Source organism: Bemisia tabaci, chromosome 4, assembly GCF_918797505.1.
Source record: "Bemisia tabaci chromosome 4, PGI_BMITA_v3".
Taxonomy (NCBI): domain Eukaryota; kingdom Metazoa; phylum Arthropoda; class Insecta; order Hemiptera; family Aleyrodidae; genus Bemisia; species Bemisia tabaci.
This window is the reverse complement of record NC_092796.1, coordinates 26471184-26498433: the sequence shown is the minus strand read 5'-3', so window position 1 is coordinate 26498433 and position 27250 is coordinate 26471184. Positions and strand designations below refer to the sequence as shown.

The following is a 27250-nucleotide window of genomic DNA, read 5'->3' as shown; positions in this document are numbered from 1 at the left end:
TGGAAAAGAAATAGCCGCGCCAATGAACGAGATCGAAATTGGGTGGTAAGGTGTTCGAACTTGGTGTGACGAACAGTTACACATACTTCGGGACAAAATATTCCAGCTTCGCGTGGCATAGAGAGGACATGTGCCTCTACAGCCTCAACCACCACCTGGAGGGCGCGCCGAAGGTGTGGTACACTCTTCCCATCGATGAATCAAAAAAATTTGAAAATGTTTTAAATAGGACGTTTTCTGAGGCAAAAAGGTGCAATGGATACTCTTGTCATAAGAGAAATGTCGTTTCGCCGAGAGTCCTTAAGAAAAATGGGTTCCACCCAAAGATGATCATCCAGAGGCCCGGGGACGTCGTGGTAACGTTTCCAAACGGGTACCACGCAGGGTTTAACCTAGGGTTCAACTGGGCAATGGCCAGGAACATAGGCACCCCCGAGTGGATACCCTTCGGAAAAGAAGCGGCCACCTGCGATTAAAATATTCCAGCTTCGCGTGGCATCGGGAGGCCATGTGCCTCTATAGCCTCAACCACCACCTGGAGGGCGCGCCGAAAATCTGGTACACTCTTCCAATCGATGAATCCAAAAAATTTGAAAATTTTTTGAATAGGACGTTTTCTGAGGCAAAAAGGTGCAATGGATACTCTTGTCATAAGAGAAATGTCGTTTCGCCGAGAGTCCTTAAGAAAAATGGGTTCCACCCAAAGATGATCATCTAGAGGCCCGGGGACGTCGTGGTAACGTTTCCATACGGGTACCACGCAAGGTTTAACCTAGGGTTCAACTGGCAATGGCCAGGAACATAGGCACCCCCGAGTGGATACCCTTCGGAAAAGAAGCGGCCACCTGCGATTGCCAGTTGGAACAGGGGTTCACATTCGAAATGAGCATTTTTGAATCGAGCTCCGAGTCCCGAGCACCGAGCCCCGAGCCCCCAAACTCCCCAGCCCCCGATCCCCCGAGCCCCGAGTCGCCCAGCCCCGGGCCCTTCCACGAGCGGCGAGACATTTTCCGTTTGCACAGAATGCTCCAGCTCTCAGCCGTTTTCTTCAATACGGAATTAAGTTACGTATGACTGCCTTGGAAAACTTTCTATTTAGTCGTGTCTCAAGGGATGCTCCTGGAATGATCTTTTTTGAAATGCAATCAGTTGACTAAAAAGGGAGACAAAGGTCAGACCGGTCTCTTGTACTAGGGTCGATAATACCCAAAATAATCTGGCCGTCCAACTACAAAATGACTCTTGTACGTTCATCTACTTTTTTGTAGTATTCACTTGAAAGGGACAGAATTAAACATTTTTAATTTTTTGCAGGTGGACACGGAAAATTTTCCCCCCATAGTTTCAAATGAAACAGGAACTTCTTTCAACTGCGGAGAGGTTCCAAACATTTCTACCTCATTTCTCCTCGAACCAAAGGAGGTCTACCATCACTCCTGCCCATACAAGCACGTCAAATAAAATTTTTAATGTTGGCCTCGATTCTGATTTCAGAACACCTGTAAGTAAAAATGATTATTGATGCGGAAAGGATACCATGATGCAGAGGTTCAAGTAAGATTGAGCTGGGATGAAGAAAACATGTTCAAGATGATTCGATGGAGGCCATTTTTTGTGTCAGAGTGACGTGCGATATATCGCAACGATTAGCCACATAATTTCAGCTCAAATTTTGAGATCGCACTTCAAACAAGATCATGTGAAGTCCAAAGTGCGCGTCTCAGGATAGGTCACACTTTTATCACTCACAGTCATATTATATCCAAAAAAAACCATCCCATCTGCCACTTCTGCAATTCATCACCTCTAACCATCAAACACATACTTATGGACTGCTCTTCCCTCCGATATCTCCAATCACAGATCTACTCCCCTACAATCAACAGAAATACAAACCCTCTTACATGCGATGAACCCAATATTACCACCAAAATTCTAAAACTCTTCACCTCTCTTAATTTAAAAATCTAAATTTTCGTTTATACTCCCATTTTCAAAATTATCTGTAAAGACGTTAATAGCCTGAGACATATATATATATTACACACGGTGAATACGGGACAAGCTGATATTCAAAAGTGCATCGTGTCGTGATACTCTGTATGCGAGGGGTGTAAGCGATCATCATACTTCATAACTTGCTCGGCCACCACGCCTTTGTGCGCGGCGTCCTTGGTTACCTTTCAACAAGTGTAACCGAGCGACCGATAGTGACCTTAGTAAATATGCAAGTTTCGACTGTTTTCATATTGTGAGGACGTTGGTGTTGTGAACTGTGAACTTATTACGAACTGCCTTAACTCAGCATTGAAAATGTCAATTTTACAATTACCCCTCGAGCGCAAGGAAGTTCAAAGGATCAATAACATGAGAATTCGAGAAGAGGAGCGTAAAAAACGAATATTCAGACCGAAATATAATATTTACGTGAGTAAGGGAGAAAAAGTACCGTTTTAGGTTTTGCTTTCTTAAAGTTGAACATCTTTTTGTCGGGCTGCATTTTTAAGAAATTACGAATCCACACTAATTAAAATCGGTAAGGTAAACACAGATATTGAATTTAATTGCAAACTATCAGTGTTCACCAAACCAAGTGGCCTGATGATGATGTGTACGTAACATCGAAATAGCTATCGCCTAAAATCTAATGACAAGTTTTGTTTTTGTTCCTTCTTCAAATGCCACTGAAACGTGAAGGAATGAAGCTACGAATACGGAGAGCAATCCAAGTGTTAAGTCCTTAATTTCAACATTAACGTAGACATAGCTTTCTGAAAAATAGGCAGATTGACGTCATGTACCGCGATGATGCATCTTATGGTTTTACCCCCCTTGGAATCGTTAATCGTTATTTATGAATTTATACTTGTTGTAAGACCTTCACGACCGTGGTTGAAAAAACTACGGAAGAGGAAACCATAGGAGGCACTGTCTGGCTCCATAACGTCAATGGACCACTAGACAAGGTACGAATTTCAGCATTCTGATACATGTTTCCTAGTCAAAATTTCACGTAGAACACGATACGCACAACGAAATTTACCGAAATTAACCTCCTTACAAAGATATTTAATGATTCTTGATGCGTGAATTCAAACCACCCGCTCATGAAAACTCAATGCTCTACGTGATTCACATCGCGCGCTAAACGTTATCATAAACGTCTCAGCGATATAAAAATCTGGCAACCTCAGTCTTGACGCTTTGGCTCAGCTATAGCAAATTGCTTATAGTTTGAACAACACATGGTGGGAAATGAACATTGCTCGGTTGAGAAGCTTGCTGAAACCGTTGTAGTGCGCGATTTGACTCACGTAGAGCTTTGAGTTTCTTGTGAGCGGCCAGTTCAAATTCCTCGTAACTGATGTGAAATAAAAACGTTAATATCTTCGCTAAGAGTTGGTTTCAGTAACTTTTGTTGCGCGAATCGTATTCTACGTGAAATTTTGGTTCAGAAACATGTATTAGAATGCTAAAATTCGTACCCTGTCTAGTGGTCCATTGCCGTGTTTTTCAGAGACAGCATCTTCTATAATAATGAAACTACGAACTTGACGTTTGAATGGCTCTTCTTATCTTTGCTATACTCTAAGACCCATAAACATGGCACACGATAATTTTTGAAGAGACGATATCAGGATATTCGATATTTTTCTCGGTTTCGGCCGAGTTTTATGCTCAATCTGAATTTTTATTAATTTTCAAAGAGACGAAATCAAGAATTTGATTTTTAAGGAAACGAAAAAAGCATAAGTCTTGTCTCTATATAATTCACCCAATTACTTTGCGTCTTCGGCCGAGCTTTATACTTTCTTGAGTATACAGTTGTTTCCCAAGGGAGCTTTCGCTCTTTGTGACACTTTCCATTTTGTGCCGTTCTGTGTACCCGAGCCTTGGACCTGTTGTCTGACGACCTTGCCTCCTTAATCCAGAGCAAGTTAAGAATATCAGGGTGTTTGCTGTACCAGGCTGGCCACAAATCAGTATTTTCTTTATACTTTTTCAGTACATTCTGAAGAAATTCAGTGCCTTTTCAACAGAAAGACTCCGTGCTTTTCCAGTACCTCCACTTGACGAAATTCTAAAAATTTCAGATACTTGATATTCTCGCTCGAAATTGCGACAAAAATAACGCAGACACATTTCAGGTGGCTTGAAGATTAATTGACTGCACAATTGCGATCTTGCAGGCAACACTACTCTAAGAATTGCACTGGAAAAAAAAGTAGCTTGGATCTAGAGTCCGAACTCTTGAAAACATTGACAAGAAAAAATACTCTTGATTCAATCGGATTTTTGCTTGAATCAAAAAGAAATCCGCTTAAATTAAGAGGCTTGGATCTCGCTTTGAGCAAAAATCCGATTGAATCAAGGGTATTTTTTCTTGTCAATGTTTGCAAGAGTCTGGACTCTCGATCCAAGCTACTTTTTTTCCAGTATGACGCGCAAGAGATTGCGTCCTTTCCAGGCTTACTTGAAAGGCACGCGTGTTATGAAGGAAACACTTCCGAACCTTCTTGCGGAATTTCCGCACTTTTTTAGTACTTCCGGACCGCCCTTAGGAAATCAATACTATTTCCGAAATTTACGGAAATTTCGTGCTAGTAGACACCCTGACCATGGAGTTATGTAACTCACTCTTGAGTTGAAAAATATTGAGTCGTTCGTTTATATATATTCGTTGCAGGTCGATTCAGAGGCGTTGAAGGCTCAAGCAGACGCGAGAAAAAAGGCGGAAATTTTGGATAAGCAACAAGACGAAGCGATTCAGCAGCATGAGAATTACACTTACCAACTGGCTGTTCGACTCGCTGAACAGGCAGAGAGGGTAATATTTTCAAAATCATATCTTTAGTTGAAGTCCAATTGTTTCGCAGTTCCTTATCGTTACTTTTTCTCCAAGGTTGATGCAAAAATATGTGTGGAATCGCTGTTCAGTCCCCCCCGACACTCGATATTATCAATGTTCTGCGAAACAGAATGGAGATGTTGCATGTGTGAGGAATTTGCGATTTGACAATTGATTTTTATGTAAAAGTTCGCGAGAAACACGATAGTGCCACTGGTTTTCTCTGAAATCAACTCCCATAAGCTCAAAAAAGCTCTCAAGTTGAAGCCGAAATGGAGGGGATATCCCACGCTATCCTGAGAGTTCACCTCTGCATCAAAACATACTCTATACTACTCCATAGGGAGCAAATACATTGACAGGGCTGCTACTTTACTTGGGGACTCCAAAACTGATAACACGGCAACCCTGTCAATGTATTTGCTCCCTATCTTTGCATGGGGAGTTCGTCTTGATGTAGAGGTGGACTCTCAGGGTAGGGGGGGGGGGTGGGGGATATCCCCTCCATTTTGGCCTCACTGAGAGCTTTTTTTGAGCTTGGGAGATGATTTCAGAGAAAACCAGTGGCATCATCGTGTTTCTCGCGAACTTTTACATAAGAATCAATGGTCAAATCGCAAATCCCTCACACATGAAACATCTCCATTGCCAACTTGAGTTCCACTTTTGACTTTAAATATTGTAGGGGGTTGCGCCCCCTGGCTTCTTTGCCGCCCAACAACCCCCCCCCCCCCTCAGGCGTTTAGCGCCTTTACCAATCGTGATCTGTTTGTCTCCTGGTAACCAATCAGACATTGATTGTTTACTGGTTGTAGGACACCGCTCTAAATAAACCTCTTCCAGCAGCTATTATTTCGATAACAGTGAAGAAGTGAGCTGAATTTATGTTGAAATGAAACAATGGAAATAAAAGTCAGGTAAAAATTTAAAAGATGAATACGCTCAGTTTTTCTGCGTAAGGAAACGAAAGGAAAGGAAGTCAGGAAAAAAGACCTCACTAAATCCTCCAAGAAAAGGAAAGGATTTAGAAGTGTTTTAAACGAAATCTTCACCTACCCGGCCCACTGGTAGGACTTGCCGAATTAGGAAGGCCCTGGAACTATATTCCCGTTTGATGAATTAAAAAAACTATTGGGGTAAAACAAGAGTAAGAAAAAGGAGGATAATAATAAATAAGGGAGTGGGATTAGATGACCAAGAGACAGAGAGGCAAAGGAAGGAATCGTGGAAGTTCTTGCTTACGCAAAATGGAGCGATAGGTTATGTAGGTGTACCTGTGCCACAATGGAGCGATAGGTTATGTAGGTGTACCTGTGCCACATCGAATTCTTTGATATGAAAAATTTGTTGATCCCCTGTGGAGAGCTGGATTCCATGTCGAAGCAAAATGTGTAAAGTGATATTGTATTGTAAATTAAGTGGGATACCTAGTCAGTGTAATTAATTTTACTTACTGGAAACTTTCTTAGACGTTCACTCCAACTTTCTTGATTTACTTTAAAATGTATTATTAACCATTTGAACATAATTATGAGATAGAGCTTTACCATCTTTAAGCCACCCAGTATATTGAGTTACATGAATGAAATGAAATTAATTTTTACAAATATGCGCTAAGTGGTGGTATAATTTCACTTTCAACCAAATCAGAGAAAACTCAAATCTCTGCAGAAGAAAACTCCCTTCTGATCAAATCTCCCCGGCAGTGACGCCATAATTACATATTGACTTTTAACTATAAAGGTGCCATACAGATCATGAGAATTTACGCAAAAGAAAAGAGTTACGTGGGAAAGGCACAAGACACTAGGTCGCTTTTATTGCAAGGAAAGAAACGATCGGAGTTAGAAAAATCAATTGAGACAAGCGAACAATTCTTTTTTCTTGTTCGAAGAACATCTTTCGTAAATAAAAGTCAAGAAAAGAGATATTGGATTAATGCGACTAATTTACTTCGATGGCTAAGAAAAGATGTCTCAATTTGATTGGTGTGATTTTTTCATTCGTGTTTCAAGATTTCCCTTCATTCCATTCATAGCGTTTCTTTAATTTCTTTAATGTTAGCGAAAGCGACAGTACAATCAAGAAATCACACAGTACCATCAACTTCATCAACGGCCAGAGAGTAGACGAGAATTCGATCTGAACGACCCCGATTACCTCAGGAAATCAAAGCCGGCAAGAACGTCCGATGATGACCCGACTTTGACAATATCATCTGCACAAATGTGAGTGTAATGATTATATAAAAGTAAGTTGTTCTTTAAAGAGTTCTTTTAGGAGTTTAAGTAGGTAAGTTGTTTCCCAAATTAAGTTGTTCTTTTATTATGTGTACTTTGGCTGATTAAGTTGTTTCTCAATGATTATATATTTATACTTCGCCTTTGACTCTAACATCGTCCTGCGACCTAAATTGCATCTCCTTCGGAAAGGCAGTCTCAAGGCTTTCAAATTCCGGGCAATATGCCTCCTGAAGTCCCGGGCTAAATTTAACCTCAGGATGTTATAGTTTCTTCTTCACTGCAGGGGCTGAGAGGGAATTCGCATGTCATATTTGGTCCTTTCAGGAGGACACGCAGTAAATAAAAACATATGACGAACCGCAAGAAAGACACCCTAGGGAGGGAGATTGATTGGTTACATTTCCGCCAAATACAATTGAGCAGTGGCGTGGCGTGAATAATCGATTATCGATATCTCGCCATTTGAAACCATAGTAAAGAATCGATTACTAGGGTGTTCGCTGCGAACACCCTGATAATCGATCTTTTTTCATAGGTTTAAATGGCATAACGATCGATATATCGCAACTCACGCCACGCCACTGCAATTGAGGAAAGAGAAACCCCACCCGATACTCATTTGCGAAAATTTCTCCGGCCCTTTTAAAGAAATTAACATCGAAAAGAAGAGCCCTAATTTTTCCAGACCTAGTTTCTCCTCGCCCACCGCGATTTTTGAAATTGAGATAACCAGCAGCTGCGCAAAGTTACACGTCTAAATTGCGCATGCAACTCGTCCAAGTAATTATATCCAAATGTGCGCGTGACACAGCTACGTCTGGACGAGTGACGCTGTTATTTTAAAAGTTGGTACCACTGCTTTCCTTCTATTTAGACCCATTAAAACTATCGGTTTTCGGTGAGGCAAGCTGCCTTGCCAAGAATCGATTATTTCACGAACATCGATGCTTACTTTCAAGAATCGCCACTGAACTTGTCCTGGTAAGTCCATCCAATCGTTCTAAGATGAGGTTTACCTTTTAATCAGTCATATTTTATCAGGGTGTCTGGTATTTTTTAATTTTGAAAAATCCTGAGATTTTCCTGATTTTTCCTGATGTTTTAAAAAAGTTCCCGATTTTTTCATTTTGAAAATTCCTGATATTTTACCGATTTTTCTCGACTCCTGGCACGGTAGGCAAAAAGCAGTATGACTTCCTCCACTGAGGAGATTCGCGTAGGACAAATTCCTGATAAAACGTCCGATTTTCCCGATTTTGACCTGATCGGCCAAAATTCCTGATATTTTCCGGTTTTTCCTGATCTTAGACACCCTGTTTATGTTCGTATTTGGGCTTTGTACAGTTATTGTTGATTATCTGTTTAGATTCGAAGGAGAAGACAGATCTCTCACCGAGAGGCGAAAAAGACAGCAGGAACAACAAAAAGAGTGGCTGAATCGACAGATAGAGGAGAGGAAAAATACTTTGGACACCGAATTACGCTCGAATCATGAGTATTTCGAGTATTTACTCGAGCGAAACCGTCGAGCGATACAACTCGACGCTCTGGAGAAAGAATGCAACAAACACATGCTTCAGACTGTGCAACACTACAATACGATTTTGGTGAGAGGAATGAATTAGAAGTTCCGTTGAACCGCGTTAAGCAGAAAAGGAACCAAGCCATATCAGCTACTGCCAAATTGACTTGCCAATTGAATTGGACGATTTAATAGTTTTCATGATAACGATTGTGCGGATTTTTGTGCAAATTTCAGTGAACTTTCTGCATAAAACGAAGAAAATTCCTTGAAATTTCCAAAGGAATCCGCGAAAGCGTTCTCTTGTAAGTAATTAAAATGCTCGGTTCTTGCACGGAGAAAAAAACTTCGTGCATGGGACCCGAAGTTGAAGTCACTTGGATCTCTGAATTTTTCTGATCACGCATCCGAAAATTTGAGGTCGAGCTGCCGAAGTTAGGATCAGACATCGAGGCACTTCGGTGTGTACCGGAGTACTTCAGATGTGTGACCCGAACCCTTCGGTATAAATCGAAGTACTTCAGAAGATGTCTGACCCGCACTTCGGCAGCTAGACCTCAAGTGTTTAGATACGTGATCCGAAAACTTCAGAGATCCATACGACCTCAACTTCGAGTCCCGCGCACGAAGTTTTTTTCTCCGTGTGGCAACAGCTGATGCGGCTTAGTTCCTTTCTGGTAAACGCGGTCCATTTCTGCTTTTAATCTTTCATTCCGAATTTTAATTGAATAGCAAGAGATGGTCGTAGTTGGAGAGGTACGTAGCAGGAAGGGCTCATGGTGTTTTTTGCAACTTTGGACGTCGATTTACCATTGATAGTCGATGTTTTTAGAATTGTACGTAGCCGATTTAGGGACAGAATAATGTTAAACGGGGGAAAATTTGTCGAAAAAAGCTACCGCTTGGCGATATTTAACACTTAAGAAAAACGCTTCAAATATATGTTTTCAATGCCCGCGGCGATTACGACTGAGGGCACCGTGGATAATCCGAAACAACATAGCGCGGCAGGAAAAACAAACTCAAAATTTTGAGAACAATATTTAAAAATAGGGACGCTTACTGTCAGGTTTCAAAAAGAGGTAGAGCTATTGGTTCAAAATAGATTATTTGCGTATACCTGTTAGATCAAGTATGGAGACATCACTCGCAGATGAACTTTCTGAGAAAGTTTTGGGATGCCAATGTGCACTCTCTTTAAACTCTTGGAAACAAAGAGGACAGAAAGCGCGAAAAAAAAGCCGCTCAGAGTGACCGCATACAACGGAAGCGCGGATAAATCGAATCTACTAACGTGAAATTGCAGTTCCATGAGATTCCATACTCTACGAAGGCTGGTGTGAAAATGCAGACGAAGTTTTTGCTTAATGACGTCTCATTAATGAGACAATAGTGCCTGTAAATATTTGCAGGTTAACCCAGCGATGCACTTATCAAAAAGCCAGAGTTCAGTTTTGAATATTGAGGCCTAAAAAACACGGCGAATGGTGTCACGTTTGTATGCTTATAACGTAGAAGATAAGTATTCCGGAGCACACTTAAGCGCAGTGGTGACATGGTCGTAAGTATACAGAATTAAGCGAGTTTGAAAACGATTTGAAACGCCTTCAAAATGACGAGTAGGTAACATGTGAGGCAATCAATGGTTTGCAGCGCGTAATGAAAGACCCACACAATGGCGGCCGAATTCAAAGAGATAAATGTGTGGTATCTCATTCGGAAGAGGGGGGGGGGGGGTTGTTTTTTTTTTTTAAGTTAGTACATTTCGCGCTTAGGTTGAGGGAAAAATATCTCACGTTGAGATGCTCCTTATGATAATAAAGCTTCGTACAGGTGGCATCCAAAACTGTCATGATCTTTTCCAATTTCCAAAAGATTTCGGTAATTTCTTTGAAACAGGTTTGATTTTCATCTTCCGTTGAGTTTAAAAAAAAAAAAATTAACAGAAAAAATCAACAAAAACACCTAAATACGTTTTTAAAAACGTACTGAAATAGTTCTTCTTGAGGTAACGGAGAATGTTACCAACAAGAGCTCTAGGAAAATTGGTTTTCCTTTTAATTTTGGATCATATTTTGATGCCAAAATGTATCAATAAAATTTTACCAACAGCGTCATTCGTTAGATTCATAAAAATACAAAAGACATGTTTACCGACGGATTGGTAGAACAAACAATGTGTAAAAATAGAGAGTAACAAAAAATTCATGCGATCGCGTGAAGACAATGCCACGTTATTTCGTTTTTGAAGACGCGTTTGCAGCTCAGGCCGGGTTTTCACATCTGAGTCGGGGATGTCGAGGTCTTCATTCTGTGGAAAGTTCTGGAATTTCTAGCTTACCTTATCCACCACGAATTCAGATTGTGCAGGATGCTTGATGCTGTAGGCACTTGCTTGCGTTTTAAAAAAGAGAATTCTTCACGGAAGAAAGTTCAGCGTTGCACGTTCAATTTTCCCGTTCAGTTCTCCAGCGACGAAAGAGGCTTGACGAGAGCGACAGTGGTTTTCTTGCTGTTCTTCGTGCGACGGATGAGCCGATGAGCATCAACGAATTCCTGCGATAGTCAAATTTTCTGGTTAAAAAATGTCGTTTGAAATCTACATAAGGCATAATGGACCACTAGACAAGGAACGAATTTAAGCGTTCTAATACGTGTTTCCTAACCAGAATTTTACGTGGAACACGATTTGCGCAACGAAAATTACTGAAATCAACTCCTAAGGAAGATGTTAACGTTTTTATTTCACATTGGTTACGAGGAATTTGAAAGACACAAGAAACTCAAAGCTCTACGTGAGTCAAATCGCGCACCACAACGGTTTCAGCGAGCCTCTCAATCGAGCAAACGTTTATTTCCCACCATGTGTTGTTCAAACTATAAGCAATTTGCTATAACTGAGCCAAAGCGTCAAGATTAAGATTGCCAGATGTATATATCGCAAAGACTGTCATGATAACGTTTAGCGCGCGATGTGAATCACGTACAGCATTGAGTTTTCATGAGCGGGTGGTTTGAATTCACGCATCAAGAATCATTTAATTTCTTCGTAAGGAGTTGATTTCGGTAATTTTTCTTGTGCGCATCGTGTTCTACGTGAAATTCCGGTTAAGAAACCTGTATCAGAATGCTGAAATTCGTACCTTGTCTAGTGGTCCATTAAAGCAAAAATAACCCAACACCAACGACAAGGAGATCATGCAGAGAAATAATATTGTGTAAGCATAAAAACAAGGCAAAAGCCACAAAAACAAGAAACTTCATATAATTTCTAGTCACTCATTGGTGAGTCTTGTGGGTGATTGCGGGGTTTTCGTTCATGCGAGTCAATTAGGATCATTTATTTTTGCGTTTTTTGTCAATCTTATTGAAGCTTTGGAGCTGTTGTACGTGAGCGTAATTTCGTCTCAAACGGATGGACTTTAGAAAATCTGACCAGGCCTCAATCTTATTGAAGCTTTGGAGCTGTTCTACGTGAGCGTAATTTCGTCTCAAACGGATAGACTTTAGAAAATCTGACCAGGCCTTCCAAAAATTCGCTAGAAATCAGTTGCGCGGGAAGATTCGACCGATTAATAGGATTCTTCGATTGACTATTATGCCGTGCTAAGGAAAAACGCTGTATAAGCCATCAGGCGTTGCCAAATTTTCTTCGATAAAATACGAATTTCCAGGTAAACTTATGAATATTTTTCTTCCAATTTTTCAGGGGATATTCTTTGAATGTTGATCTAAAGTTCCTGAAAGTGTCAAGGAAAAATATTCATAACTTTCCTCACATATAAACATTTTATCAAAGGAAAGGCTACTCTCGAATGTTCATACGGCGTTCTTCCTTAGCATGGCAGTATTATCGTCGTTTTCATGCACTGAAAAAAAATTCTCGGCGTTTTTACCAAGGTCCGTTGGTACCTTTACCCTTCACCATCTCACTTTTTTTACCAATTATTGGTAATTTTACCAAGACAGACTGGTAAGCTTACCTAAAAACCTGTATTTTTACTGTTTTTTCAGGTAAGAATACCACTTTTATTGGTAATCAATTCCCGGTAACTTTGCCATTTTATCTCGGTAATTCTACCACAGTAGATAAAAAATATTGGCGCTTTTACCAAGGTCCAGTAAAATTACCGAGAAAGTTCAATAATTTTACCGAGATTTCTCGGTAAAATTACCAATTCCATAAATGGTAATTTTACCAAGAAAAAACTGGGATCAAATAGAACCCTGAATTCTTGGTAATTTTACCCTTTTCTTAGTAAATACACCGAGATTTTTTTTTCAGTGTGTCCTTTTCCGTTGGACTAGCTTCATATGAGAGCTCTCCTCCACGTACAAACTTAGCTCACTAGAAAAAAGTCGCTTGGATCTAGCGTTCAGACTCTTAATAACATTGACAAGAAAAAATACTCTTGATTCAATCCGATTTTTCCTTGAATCGAAGAGCCGAGCCTTCTAATTAAGGCGGATTTCCTTTTGATTCAAGCAATAAGTCCGATTGAATCAAGAGGTTTTTTTCTTGTCAATGTTTTAAGAGTCTGGACTCAAGATCCAAGCTTACTTATTGTCCAGTGCTCTTAAATAAGCTCATCGATGTCTTTCCTGGCCCTCTTATTGGTGAGGTTTTTTTTGTTTTGGGCCTGAGCGTACTTTCGTCTTAAATCGGATAGACTTCAGAAAATCTGGTCAGGCTTTCAAGTTATCAAACGAAATTCGCTGGAAATAAGTTGCGCAGCAAGATCCGACCGATCAGGATTCTTCGATTGACCATTTTCGTCGTTTTATATTCTTTTCCATAGGACTAGCTTCATGTGAAAGCTACTCTCCGCGCAGCTCTCAAATAAGCTCATCAATTATGCGTTTTCCGGCTCTCTTATTGGTAGGGAGTAATCAATGAGCCTCTAGGAGGCCTCTACGTGGAGAAGAACCTTGGTAAAAAGGATATCTTTAAAATCTCACGACTGTTCAATAAAAAGTCAAAAAGTCCTATCATGCAGTCTGAACGAAAGTCTTAAATGTTTCACGTGTTCCTCGAAGAATTCTTTTGAGTTTCGGGCATTTTCGCCGGGGTATGAGGTCCCTTATTACAGATCCGGTCACAATTTATTATGAAGCGCAAAAAAACCTTTCTCGCATATTCAGAACAATGAAAAAGAGCTTGGTCTCGTTTTCGCTGACTCAGAGAGTTTGACGCAGAGTAGAAAAGTTGGATGGGGCGAAACACGTGATACAACTGTTCCGACTTTCAGATAGGTACAATTTCATATCCACGAAATAAAGGAAAATGTGCACGTTTTTCGGCTAGCTCAAAGACTTTAACGCGGAGTAGAAAAGTTGGATGGGCGAAACTCGTGATACAACTGTTCCGATTCTGAAATTCATCCACGAAATAAAGGAGAATGTGTATACGTTTTCCGGCTAGCTCAAAGACTTTAACGCGGAGTAGAAAATTTGGATGGGGCGAAACACGTGATACAAATATTTTGACTTTCAAGTTCCGAGAAGATAAAATTACACATCCACAAAACGAAGGGGGACATGATGTTCTACACCTCTATCATCCGGTTAGTCAAACCCAACTTTCAATTCGCATAACTGAACTTATGATGTTCCGCAAGAACTGATCAAAGAAGTTCGGTTGCACGAATCAAAAAATCAAGAAGAATTGTCTGCACTCCTGGCCCGATTACACGGCATCCTATGCTCTATTGTCCCATGTTCATTCTCACTAATCACAAGTTTGCACTTCCAATTTGTGTTGTGATTTGGCATTTTATTGATCCTTAAAATGATGCATACAATGGGTACGAATACAAATAAAACAATATGCGACAAAGGCTTATTTCCCACCACGAACTGTGCTCTTGCTTGGCAGGGAAGTAGTTTTAGACTTCCGCAATTTTCTGCAACGCGCTGGGTTTTCGCAAAAAGGTCGACACATCACGCAGGTCAACACTTTCCTTACTTTTTGGCTTATTTTTGGATGTGTGCCAAAGTCTATCACCCCACCTAAGTTGATAGTCTTAGAACCTTCAAACAAAGAAAAAGTACTATCTCAGCCTCCAAAATTATTATACCACGCGGTCGAGAACAATACATTGGACGTATTTCTGCTAAACTGAACTATAGGAGTGGGGAAGATGGGGTGTGCTCTAGAAATCTGCGTGAAGAAACAATGTAAAAGTGGGCGAGATTCTCTTTGAAGAGATGTAAAAGCGAGATTTTACATTCTGGAAAACGGAACGGAGCGCCAACTGTGAAGCGGCACTCATGAGCCATGGAAATGTGACAAGAACGTTGCGAACAGGGCTCATGAGTTAATACGTAGCCGGATGGTAGCGCGACGGTTCCGTCGTTGCCGCTGACGTCACTGGCGCTTTATAATTCCCTCTCATTCTAACAGCCCTCAACTAACGAGCACACCCCTCCTAATCCCACCTGTCTCTGGCTCCGTTTGACAGAAATACGTCCGATGGTACCCTTGCTACACTGGAAAAAAAAATCTTAAATTTGCCGCCAAGAAGTATTTCTTCTTAAATCAAGAATTTTGCTGGTTAATATAAGCTACTTTTTTGCTTAACCCAAGCATTATTTTTCTTGAATCAAGAAAAAGTCAGCTTGAAACAAGATAAAGAAAATTCTTGGCGGCAAGATCAAGAATTATCATGCTTGATCCAAGCTACTTTTTTTTCAGTGTATGGTCTACTTGAATTGCACACTGTTTCTGTCGATTTCGGTCTCAACTTATGATCTCAATTGCAGGCAGAGCAAAGGAAAATGGAAGAACAGCAGCGGGAACGCCAGAAAATTGAAAACGATCGGGCAGAGATGACGAACACTGCTAACAGCGACCTTTTAACGGAGCCTTTGGAAGTGGGGTTCATGAGTGCTTTTGGACCGGGGAGAATCAATTGTCCCATGTACAAGGGAATGACAAATGCGATGATTCAGAAAATAAGAGAAACCCAGCACGTTCAAAGAGAAGAGAAAAAGGTATATTTTGCCGTGTCTTTTGCAATCCGCGTATAATTTTACTGCTCGTTGTTTTTCTTTTATTTTTAGTACCTATTTAAGAAAGATGTGCTGTTGAAAAATTAATCTCGACCTAATATTGAGTCTTGCTATATTCAAGGGTTCTATGCAACGTGCCGTCGGTAGGTGCCCGTTGAGCCTTCAAAGGCTGTAAAAAAATTTAAACAATTAACTACTATAACACATTTTTTATCTTTGGGGCTTATTTTTATTACTATTTAGATCCGTAACCGGTGGATGCAAATCATGACTTTATAATTACTCGAAATAATAAAGTTGAAACAAAGAAAAAACATCCTGTTCGTCATGAAATCTTGGAAATATGGATGAATTGTTTATCATATTATCGGCGCTGCAAAACGAGATGCGAACTGCGAATTGCGAAAATTTTATCGGTATAGACATTTGCGGGATTGACATCCACGATGCCTATAGGTGGAAATGTTTTTGGTGGAAATTTGGCATCATTTAGCGACGCTGCCGTGATGCAACACGGCTCATTACTGCCGCGCTAAGGAAGAACGCCGTATGAGCCTTCAGACGTTGCCAAGTTTCTTCAAATAAAAACCAAATTTACTGGGAAAATTGTGAGTATTATTTTCCAAAATTTTCGGACAATTTCGTACGCATTTCTATCTAAAACATATGAAAAGTTCAAAGAAAAGTGTGCATGAGTGTAGTCAAAAATACATGTTTTATCGGGGGAAATTTGGCAACTCTCGAATGTTCATACGGCGTTCTTCCTTAGCGCGGCAGATTAAAACTCCGAGGATTTCATGGTAAACACGATTGTAAATGCGACGAGGACTTCACGGTAAACACAATTGTAAATGCAACGAGGACTTCACGGTAAACACAATTGTAAATGCAACGAGGACTTCATGGTAAACACAATTGTAAATGCAACGAGGACTTCATGGTAAACACAATTGTAAATGCAACGTACCTAGAGAACCTGTTGGTGTGCCGTGTGGTGGTATGGTAGATGGATGGTGAAAAGTCAATAAAATGAACGGAAAACGAATCTCGTGACGAACAAATATATATGAATAGATGAATGTACAGTACAGCAGGGTGGTACTAAAAACTATCAGCTGGGCTGCAGGAGCGACCGCACCGGATGAGTGGTGGCCCGAGCGGTGGCCAAAATCAGAGTGTGGGTCCACTGTCTCCTGGTTGCTGTTCAAGGGGATGATCATGATGAAGGGAAAGCCGGGAAAGAAACAGGTAGGGAATCATCCGTGCCAGGCGGTACCGGGCTAACGGGAGTTCCCGAGGTCGCGGAATCGCGGACAAGGGAGGTGCCTGGCGCGGGGTTGTGAGGATGAAAAGGAGAGACAGGCGCTAGGCTGATGAATAGAGGAAGATGTGGAAAAGAAGCCTGGCCTGACGCCATACTACATGTATAGTTGAAGGAACACCACAAACCCTGGGCGCTTTCTTTTTCTGATCGGCGGAGCCACCGGTGGAAATCCACCGGTCGCCGTTTTCGTACGAAATTGCCCGCGATCAGTCGGGAGTTTAAGAACGCACTTCCCACCAATGTAAACAAATGGCTCGCGGACGATTTGCAGCTCATCTACGAAGAATCAACCTAGCTGACTCAAACCTGTGCGCTTGTGGACAAATTGCGACTATCGACCACATACTTCTTCAGTGCAATCAACTCAGTAAATTATCATCACTCATCGATCAACTGAGCCAAATTGGCGTCTACTTCCCTAACAACTCAGCCATCCTATTAGCTGATCCATCTAAGAACAAATACTCCATTCTGAGCAACTTCATCCGCTCCAACAAAATAATTGTTTAACTTTAAACTTCCACTCCCAACATCCACACATGGAATAATCCAAGCAAATAATCAACATCCTAGTTTCTTCTACCACCAATAATCAATAATCTAGCTATCTACTGACCATATATCTTATTAGTGGCTGTTTGTGCCCATGCACTAAGGCCAAAGCACCGTTACAGGGCAAAAAGTAAAAACTAAAAAAACTAAACAAATGGCTTTCTTCCTCTCTTCAAACCTTTGACTCAATGATACTGCAATAGTGTAAATATATACTCAATGTACCAGCATTGACTCCTTTTCTGCCGTAATTACAGTACGAGGAAAAATAACACTATAAAAACCTGAATATTACATAATCCAATGCATAGGCGACAGTGACGATGCAGAAATATAGGACTCGGCAGCGGCGGCGCGCGAAGTACCCACGTTTTCTCGTTTGTTAGTTTATTTTTGGCCTGAGGTTAGGCTGAAGTAGGGTTAGATTGTCCACCGGTGGACCGGTGCACGGAGAAAAAAAACTCGTGCGTGGGACCCGAAGTTTAGGTCATATGGATCTCTGAAGTTTTCAGATTGAGCATGTGAACACTTTAGGTCTAGCTGCCGAGGTTCGGATCACACATCTGAAACTTCAGTTCATACATCTGAAGTGCTTCGGTTCTCACATCTGAAGTACTTCAGATGGAAGAACTGAAGTTTCATATGTGTGATCCGAACCTCGGCAGCTAGACCTAAAGTGTTCAGATGCTAAATCCGAAAACTTCAGAGATCCATATGACCTAAACTTCGGGTCCCACGCACGAGTTTTTTTTCTCCGTGTGGATTGAAAGTACAGGAAAATCTCCGGTAATCCGAGCGGTGATTTGGGCACGATTCACCGGCGCACGGTGGATCGAGTCAATTAGCGAGGTCGGACATTAAATTTGTGACTAAAACTGCCAATTTTGATGTTTATTTCGTCACATTTAAAAATTCGAAAGGTGCTGGTAGAAGAAAATTTTACGAGAAAACCGATGGAACCACTTTCAGAACTCCAAACTTTGTATAAAAGGAGTTATGAACGTATAAAGTTTCCAAATTTTGTCCGACCTCTCCTATCGACTCGATCCATTGTGTGGCGGTGGCTCCACCGGTCATGACGTCAGCACAAACCAGTGAGTTAAAAAACGCGCCGATCGGTCGTACCGCCAGTCAATAAAAAAAAAACCCTCTTGAGAACTACCACCACAGCCGTACGTTCTTATTCTTAAGAAAGCCAGAACGCCTGCAATTATTTGTGTATGCAAAATGGACATCCTGAGAACACGAATAGTTGCATCCGGACCAGACCTTACCAGATTGACAGAAAAAATTTCTGAGGCAAAATTCCGTGATTTTTCTGACTTACTTCGCTGAGTCAAATTGTTTCTTTAAAGTTGTTTTTTCAAGATTTGAGGTCCTCATTGGATAGCAAATTCATCAGTATTTTTTGGCGAGCTTATTATAATGGACCACTAGACAAGGTACGAATTTCAGCATTCTGATACATGTTCCTTCACCAAAATTTCACGTAAAACACGATGCGCACAACGAAAATTACCGAAATCAACTCCTTCCGAAGATATTTAATGATTCTTGGTGCGTGAATTCAAACCACTCGCTCATGAAAACCCAATGCTCTACATGATTCACATCGCGCGTTAAACGTTATCATGAATGTATCTGCGATAAAAAAACCTGGCAACCTCAATCTTGATGCTTTGGCTCAGCTATAGCAAATTGCTTATAATTTGAACAACACATGGTGGGAAATGAACATTGCTCGATTGAGAAGCTTGATAAAACCGTTGTAGTACGCGATTTGACTCACGTAGAGCTTTGAGTTTCTTGTGAGCGGGCAGTTCAAATTACTCGTAACCAAGGTGAAATAAAAATGTTAACATCTCCGTTAGGAGTTGGTTTCAGTAACTTTCGTTGCGCGAATTGTGTTCTACGTGAAATTCTGGTTAAGAAACATGTATCAGAATGCTTAAATTCGTACCTTGTCTAGTGGTGCATTAGCAAATAAGCATATTTCATCAAGCTGTATTGAAGGTTTCCATCTATTTTGGGAGTTATTACGTTAATTGAACTTTTTTTCAAAAATCGTTTAGAAGCAGCGTGAAGCTGAGGCAAAAAATGAAAGAAGATGGCAAGATCTGATGGAAACTCAAGCAAAACAAGCAGCTCAGGAGATGGATGTAATGCGTCAAAAACAAAGGTATGAGAGAGAAAGGAGTGCATTTTGTGAGAAACAATAAACCGACCCCTTTTTTCCCCTTCTGAGCAAGTGAGCTAATAAACACGGACATTTTTTTTTTTGGTGTGAGCGCAAACAATATGATATGAGTACCAGAGTTTTCATTGCTTTCACAAAGAATGATCTCAGCTTCTGAGGATGTTTGACTCGATAAAAACCAACTTCACTTTCAACAAAATGAATTGATTGGTAGCAAGCATTTCATTGCACTAATTTTTCTTCTGAACAACATGAAACTAATTGTGAACATTCTCAAAACTCTAATCATACATGGTCCGATGAAAAAATAGAAAGCGGAACGTTTCCATCTATTTTACATTGCTTTTCTTTGTTCACTTAAGATTAAGTTCATCATTTTATAGTTTCACTTTCAACAAATGGGATGAAGTTTTCAAGGCTTATTTGAGACAGAGAGGACTGTCTCATTACAATCGCAATAGTCAAACTATTGGGAGGCTAACCTATATTTAAACTGTTCCTTCTACTTCATGAATAGAGAGAGAATAGAGTGACCTAAAAAAATTGTGTGTATAATTTTTGGCGAAATCCTCAAAAGGACAAAAGAAAAATTACACACAATTTTGCACAATTACGGCGATCAGTCAACTGTTAAAGAGGTACAGTGAAACAAATTAAGATAATTGATTTCGTAGTATACAATAAAAATGAAGTTTCAATAGATTTTCTTCTCTGCTTTTAGGGAGACGCAATACAGAATAGCACAAGAGAATAAATTCTTGAGTCAAGAGCAAGAAGAAAAACTTAACAACTTTAAAAAGTATGTGAATGTGAATGTTCCAACAGCTGAGTACTTCAACAAATTTGGGACAAGTTCTCGATAAAGAAATCCTTTGATTATTCATGAACGCCGCTTTAGAATTTCAATGGGGGGTAAAATTTGCCTCTGACAGATTCATTCTACCAGAACATTAAAAACTCATTGAACACGAAGATGAACACTGAAGTCATAATGCTGGCACATGGTGAAAACTATCCACCAAGACAAGTAATAGCTGAATCTTCCCTTGTGACTGAGAGCCTGCTTGGCCCTTGGCACTAAATGCACTCTCATTCTCTTGGAGTAATTTCTCATGAGGTTTTATCATCTTCAGAGCAGAATGATAGAGAGGATCTCTAGTTATGGTCCTTCATTTTAGACTATTCCCACAGTGTACCACAAGAGGAAGTTGTGTTGGCTATCTAGTTCCGCACAACAGCTTCAAAATGTACTGGTCTTGGGAATAAACTGATAAGGGACGTATTATCCTTCATTGATATCAAATTAGTCATTGTTCCTTCATTTCTTTCATTTTTCCAAAATGTATTTTTATCTACTTCAATTCTATTTTTGAGTTGACATGAACACGGATCATACTGCTAGAAAGATGTTATTTGTATTGTTGATGACTTATGTGTACTTCAAAGATTTAACATTTGATAAGAGTTCGCAATTTTTGAAGAGCATTCCAAAGAGGCAATTCTTATAAACATGCTGCAATGACATAAGAGGGTCAGAGGCTTGATGGGACAAATATGTTCAGAGAGGCTCTTTCTTTAGGAGAGAAAGTGGTTTTTTAATTATTGATGCCTATCATTTACAAGAGTAAACAACCAAGCAAGCCAATCAAGGATCACTCAGTTTTCCACACCTTCTATCCCGGCGAAGACTCAAAATAAGCTAAGGCAAGGAGATTTAAAAACAATTCGATTTCTTATGCTTGGACTAATTCACGGAGTATACATGACAAAAACAGTTGCACTTCTTAAACCTGGTAAAGTACTGTTAAAGAGACCATGAGGCAAAGTCAGAAAATGGGTTACTTGCAAATGAAATGAGAGAAATAAATTATCTTTGAAAATTTTATTAAAATTGCTTTTGTTAGCGAGGTTTTGGAACAAAATGTAACAGTTAATGAAAAGATCAAAATTTTAGAGGAATGAGACACACTTATTGCATCTGGATAGTTCAGAGCACAAGGGGCATGCTTTAATTTATCTTAACTGAAAATTTAAAAACTAAATGTTAAAACAAAAGGAACTTTAAAAAAGGAGAAAGCACCCCGAGATCATATGCATTACTCTTGCACTCCACCACCACTACTCAGTAGTTTTCTTTGGAGAAAAAAGATCGAAAAGAGAAGAGGGAGATTATTGAAATTCTGGCTGAAACTTCATAAAAATGATCCTTAAATGAATCTCACTTTTACAAAAGTGACTTGTCCCTGCAATTTCTATCAGACTGTGGCGTTTTGGGGGAGGGGAGACAGACTGCTCCATCCAGTTGCTTGGTCCATGGAAAGGGATACAATCCCAGGTCTTAAAGGGTCTTTAAGGGTACAAAATAGGGCAACACAATTAATGTTATCTTGTCAAAATTTTGCTTGGAATACGATGAATGCATTGACACTTTCTAAATTCAACTCATAAAATAAATGATACTTCTTGTATGCGCAAATTCACACTTTCGGCTAACAAAAAAATCAGAATCTACTCGCGTAAATCGAGCACCAAAATAATTTCTTCATACTTTACAATGGAAGAATTTTCTTGTGAGCAAACTTTTTGTAAACAAGCTTAAAGGCACCTCGTATTAGAAGAGGAAGGCAATGTGTGTGAAACAAAGATTTAGTTATTTTTCCTGAGGTCAGATTGATTTCAATGCCTTATTTGACGTTTTTTTTTTTTTTTTGCAAGTGAATTTGAATTTACTGTTTATAATGTAAATTATATACGTTCATTTCTCACTGATGAGTTAATTTTGAAAGTTTCTGATGTGTTCAATATGTTTTGCATGAAATTTTGATGCGACAGCAAATCCTGTTGTGCCTAATTTTGTTACCCTACCTGGTGGTCAATTTTTAGGTTCTAAATGAATTAAAACTTTCGTTGTGATTTTCAAGCCACTCTCACCGAGAAACAACTCTTCTTTTGAGGACACATTTTGTTCAAAAAATACAAATTGAATGCATCTCAATTGAATATAGAATACAATAAATTTATTTAATGTTAAAAATAAATTGTTTCTGGGTTAATTTTTGCTTTTTTTTTTTTTTTCACTCCATTCTGAGCAGCAAATAAGAAAGCAACGTTCAAGGTTGCAACTGAAAACAATGTTTCCTATTGTTTTCAACAACTTTTCTGAGTGGTCAACATTTCTTGGTTTATCGAAAGAAAATACTGTCAAAATGTATGCTGTGAGCTAAAAATAAATAAGTAAAGAGAAGAGAAGAGAAGAAAAATATCCCTTGACCAATCAAGCCTAGAAGAGTTAATGAATCTCACCAACTATCTTGATATTAAGTTCAAAGCCTCTAAATTCAGAATGGATCTGGAGATGATTTCTGCTGTTTTCTTCAGGTAACCACCACTGGTTAACATTACAATAGGCACTCGCCGCTCTCTGGCTTTCATGAAAACTATTTCATCCCTCCTGATAATACCCTGTTAAGACAATCAAAGAAAGGATTTAATGAAAATATTAGTCGGTAATAGATGGAACCAAAACAAAATGGGGCACAGTGGCTTAAGAATTACACAATTTTAATTTCCTCAAAGAAAACTTTTACAAATACACTCTGACTAATAACAGGGTTGCCACAGAATTTATGAAATGAATGTTCCTACCACATTTGGCCAGAATTCCCTGACAATTGGAGGTGCACCAGATGGTTAAAAATGCATCATTTGAAATGGTTTTCAGGCTAAATTTGTTGTTAGAAACATCAAGCCCATTCTGGAAAAGAGATAAGGGTGTCTGAATAATTGTTTTCTGACACTTTTGTTTTTCCCTTGACTTTCCGGATTTTTCCTGACATTTCTTGGTATTCACTGAATGTGGCAACTCCCAAAAAAAGCTTTCAAAAATTGCAGAGGATACTTCATCACATTAAGAATTACTCAATAATACATGAAACACATAGGTACTACATAAAGAGGAAATTTTAGGTCAACGAGTGGTTTTGACATTTTGGAAAAGATCCAAACAGATCTTAGATTGCAGAGGCCAAGAACTTTCCACACCCTTACAATATTGTGAAAATAAGCATACCCTGATTAAATTTTTCTTCTATGGCCAGAACGCTTTAAAATCTGCGTTGCAAATGATTGAGCTGATGAGTTTTGAGCCCTAATATTTGCCAGAGAAGTAGAATTCGTAGAGCTGATCTCATTCTTTCTTGGAGGCAAAGTATAACTAGATCATTATATATTATATATATCTTAAATAGATGGAAGTATAACGTTGTTAGGAGCAAAAAAGAAAAACTTGAAAGTCATCTTACCTCAGCAGAAATATCTAAACGCCCTAGCGGATCTCCACTTAAAATATCAGTCCCTGCATTGTACACTAATATATCTGGATGGAATTTATGTAATGATCTTTCCAACTTCCTGCAAAAAAAGAATTGCCATGTGATCATTTATAACATAAATGCACAACGTAATGACAGAGTAGTTTGAAGAATTGCAAGCCATGAAAGTCAAACATACACAATTCAAGAAAAAGAGGAGACAACTGAAAAAAACCAAGAGAATATTTTTACCTTCTCCTTTGAACAGTCAGTTAAAAGATTCGGAATGAGACCATTTGCTTTTCCTTCGGTTTCATAGTAGATGTCAATTGGATGAACTGACAATGAATAATGCTATGAATGGGGAGAGGTAATGAAAAGAAAAGAAAATCTGAAGATGGGCTTTTGTTTATTCAGAGTGAAAACTAAAAAAAAAAACTACATAAAAAAAAGAAAACTCACAAGATTATTCATAATGCCTAGCTGCCTGAATGGGTCAGTGACACCCAATTTTTTAATTCATTTTCTGAAAGTATGATTGTGAACTCGAATTCTAGAAATTTTCTTGATGAAAACTATATTTTTTGCTGGTTCTGATGATGCAGCTATGCGGGGGAGCGGCATTTGCTGATTGGTTGAACTCAACTTTCCGTATCACCTTGCTGCATCAACTCAACTGTTGGCTCTTGATTAGCCTCGTCTCCCCTTTAAAATTATTTTCGGAACTTTTGAATAAACATGTTGGATTTTTTCACGATATTTCACCTACGAAAAACTATAATCTGACTCAGCAAAAATTTCTAGACCCCCAAAAATTTCCCTATTGACTGATAATCTCAGCAATACCAACTCCTTTGGCCTTGCAATTCAGAATATTTTCTTTCTATTTGCAAAGATTACGCATAGAAAAATAAAATTCATCGGAATTGATGTAAGCTCTTACCTTTCAACTAGATCAAGATATTCTGAGTCAGACGTGTATGACTCTAATTCCACCATACATTTAATGGCTTCTTTGGCCGGCGAGTCTCGAGGGTAAATTTCTCTGTTAAAAACATCCATGATGAACACTTTTTCATCATTAAAGAAGTCTCTTTCATGTCCATTACCCTGAAAAGAGAATTTTTATTATGCAGTTGGAAATTAGAAATTTGACATAATAACTGCCAAGCCAGTCCCAAGGGACCAATAGTGGTTGGTCCATGCATGCCACAATTTGCCTTAAAATTTACAGCAATTTGAAAGACGTGAAAAATGGGCAAGTGTGAAAGAAATCGCTCAAAAATGGCGGTGCAATTATCGTGTTAAGAAATGTATACAAAAATGCATTTATAATGACATGACTGACACACTGATCACTATGATCGGCCATTCACTGTTGATATGGATTGAGAAATACTATTTAGGCATGATTTACATAATTTCTTCATTTTCAAATCATCGGACTTTCCAACTATTGCTAGACTTCATACAAAATTTTCACTTCAAGAAATTCGAGTTATGGAACAAATTACTTCACGTTGTTTCCACTTTCTCAGATTGTATCGGACGACTTTGCTATGTAACTGTGCCTACTCCTCACTAACTTCCCCGACTTTTACAGGAATTCCAGGTTGCTGCAAATTCTTGGACTTCCTCCATTTTTCTGACTGCCAGAAACTCTGCTTAAGTGACATTCACCGATATTTTACAGATCCATGTAGATCTACCACTCAACACAGCTTCAATTGAAAACCTGAGTGATTAGACTATCCTTTTTCTAGATTCTTTCTACTTTTAACTATAATATTTCATTCAATATACACGGGAAAAAAAAAATTGCTGATTCAACAATTCAATTGCTAAAAACAGTGAGTGCAATGTTTCAACGCAGATTTTACAATCAAAAAATGCTACTTTAACCACACTGTAAACTAATTTAACCACAGGGGTAGTTAAAGTAGCATTTTTTTGTTGTAAAATCTGCGTTGAAACATTGAACTCACTGTTTTTAGCAATTGAATTGTTGAATCAGCAATTTTTTTTTTTTTTTTTTTTTTTGTGTAGGAAATAATAAATATCTTCCTCAGTTGAAGGCAACTTTTAAAATCTTCAAACGAGGAAGAATCGAGGGATACCTTTTTAAAATATTTCTAAAAACGACGAAACTATGAAACTAAAAACTATAAAAGCCCATTTTACAAATCTTCTACCTCCTTCCCTATCAGTATCTTCCTCTATCAGTATTCAAAAAGCAGGTCTCTTACTTGATGAGCGTCAAGGTCAACTATCATTGCTGTTTTGACTCGTTGCGGATAAAATTTGAAGAGCCATTTGATCAAAAGTGTGATGTCAGCATAAGAGCAAAATCCTCCACCTTCATTCCCGGAGCAATGGTGAAATCCACCGCCTATATTGATAGACCATCCTCGATGGATGGCCAACTCTCCAGCTAGAACAGAACCGCCAACTTGAAACCTGAGAGGGAAAGAAACAAATAAACAATAAAAACGAATAGACCAATAGAAAAATTAAGAGTTACTTGGATGGATGACTGTAAGACCAGTTTTGTTTACAAGAGCTAGTATAGTCTGTAAGAGCACATGACCAAAGAGAGCATCTTTCGCTCATCATATTTACTTATTCTAACTGTGGACAAACAGACACATGAGAAAACTGTGGTCGATAAGAGGGTGCAATCAAAAATCTATCATGAAAAAATATAATTCGAGCCTTCTCATTTTAAAACCTTTTATCTCATTCCAATATTTTCAAAGTGATGACCATCTTTTTGACACCTTACTTTAAAAAATCCATAACTGATAAAAAAATTCGCCATTTTGAACCTGAGGCAAGCAAATTTTTCTGTATTCAAGACCCCCTTGTACGACCCTCCCATTTTTAAATCCTGTTCTTTGGATCTTCCAATTTTCACATGCAACTGAACGCACTCTGCCAGTTGCATGGCCAGGAAGTTTCTCCACTTAAGAGTGCTACAGTCCAACTTACTAAGCTATACATATTATTATCCAAGTTAGGCTCTGCAACAACTAGTGACGACATCAGCTCCAGTTTTGATAAATTCGAGAAGCACCATTACTAAGCTTCTTTGAGAGTTAAGATTTTCTATCTTAACTCGTTGTTCAAACACAAAATTTATTTTTTAATGGTGATAATGCTCATTCAAAAAGAGAAAATCATAATTGTTTACATTTGTGAGTCATTTGAAGCAAAACACTGGAGAAGCTCTCCTTACTGGCACG

At 39.1% G+C, this 27250-nt stretch overlaps 2 protein-coding genes across 7 annotated transcripts in view; one reads left to right on the top strand and one right to left on the bottom strand.

The window, feature by feature from the left end:
- Positions 1–27250, bottom strand: part of LOC109043461 (Histone deacetylase 11) — a 36362-nt gene that overhangs the window by 4822 nt on the left and 4290 nt on the right. For 3 of the 5 annotated variants that reach the window (XM_019060663.2, XM_072299577.1, XM_072299578.1), the window contains 5 exons: positions 26255–26465; positions 24952–25118; positions 24000–24108; positions 23002–23160; positions 10538–11170 (listed from right to left, as the gene is read on the bottom strand). In XM_019060663.2, the coding sequence (XP_018916208.2) occupies positions 23005–23160; positions 24000–24108; positions 24952–25118; positions 26255–26465 (643 nt within the window). In that variant the 3' untranslated portion in view covers positions 10538–11170; positions 23002–23004. Of the gene's footprint in view, positions 1–2840; positions 7068–10537; positions 11171–23001; positions 23161–23999; positions 24109–24951; positions 25119–26254; positions 26466–27250 lie in introns of those variants that run through there. The other 2 variants (XR_002010202.2, XR_011899740.1) reach the window with 2 other exon arrangements.
- LOC109043365 (RIB43A-like with coiled-coils protein 2) lies at positions 1361–23008 on the top strand. 2 transcript variants are annotated; one of them, XM_072299575.1, is made up of 7 exons: positions 1361–2427; positions 4688–4828; positions 6914–7077; positions 8459–8699; positions 15377–15607; positions 19574–19680; positions 20420–23008. In XM_072299575.1, the coding sequence occupies exons 1-7, from the start codon at positions 2314–2316 to the stop codon at positions 20559–20561; spliced, it is 1140 nt and encodes a 379-aa protein (XP_072155676.1). In that variant the 5' UTR covers positions 1361–2313; the 3' UTR covers positions 20562–23008. The 2 variants fall into 2 exon arrangements, 1 of the variants encoding a protein (XP_072155676.1); XR_011899739.1 differs by lacking the exons at positions 6914–7077; positions 8459–8699; positions 15377–15607; positions 19574–19680; positions 20420–23008 and having other exon boundaries at positions 1361–2536; positions 4688–4823.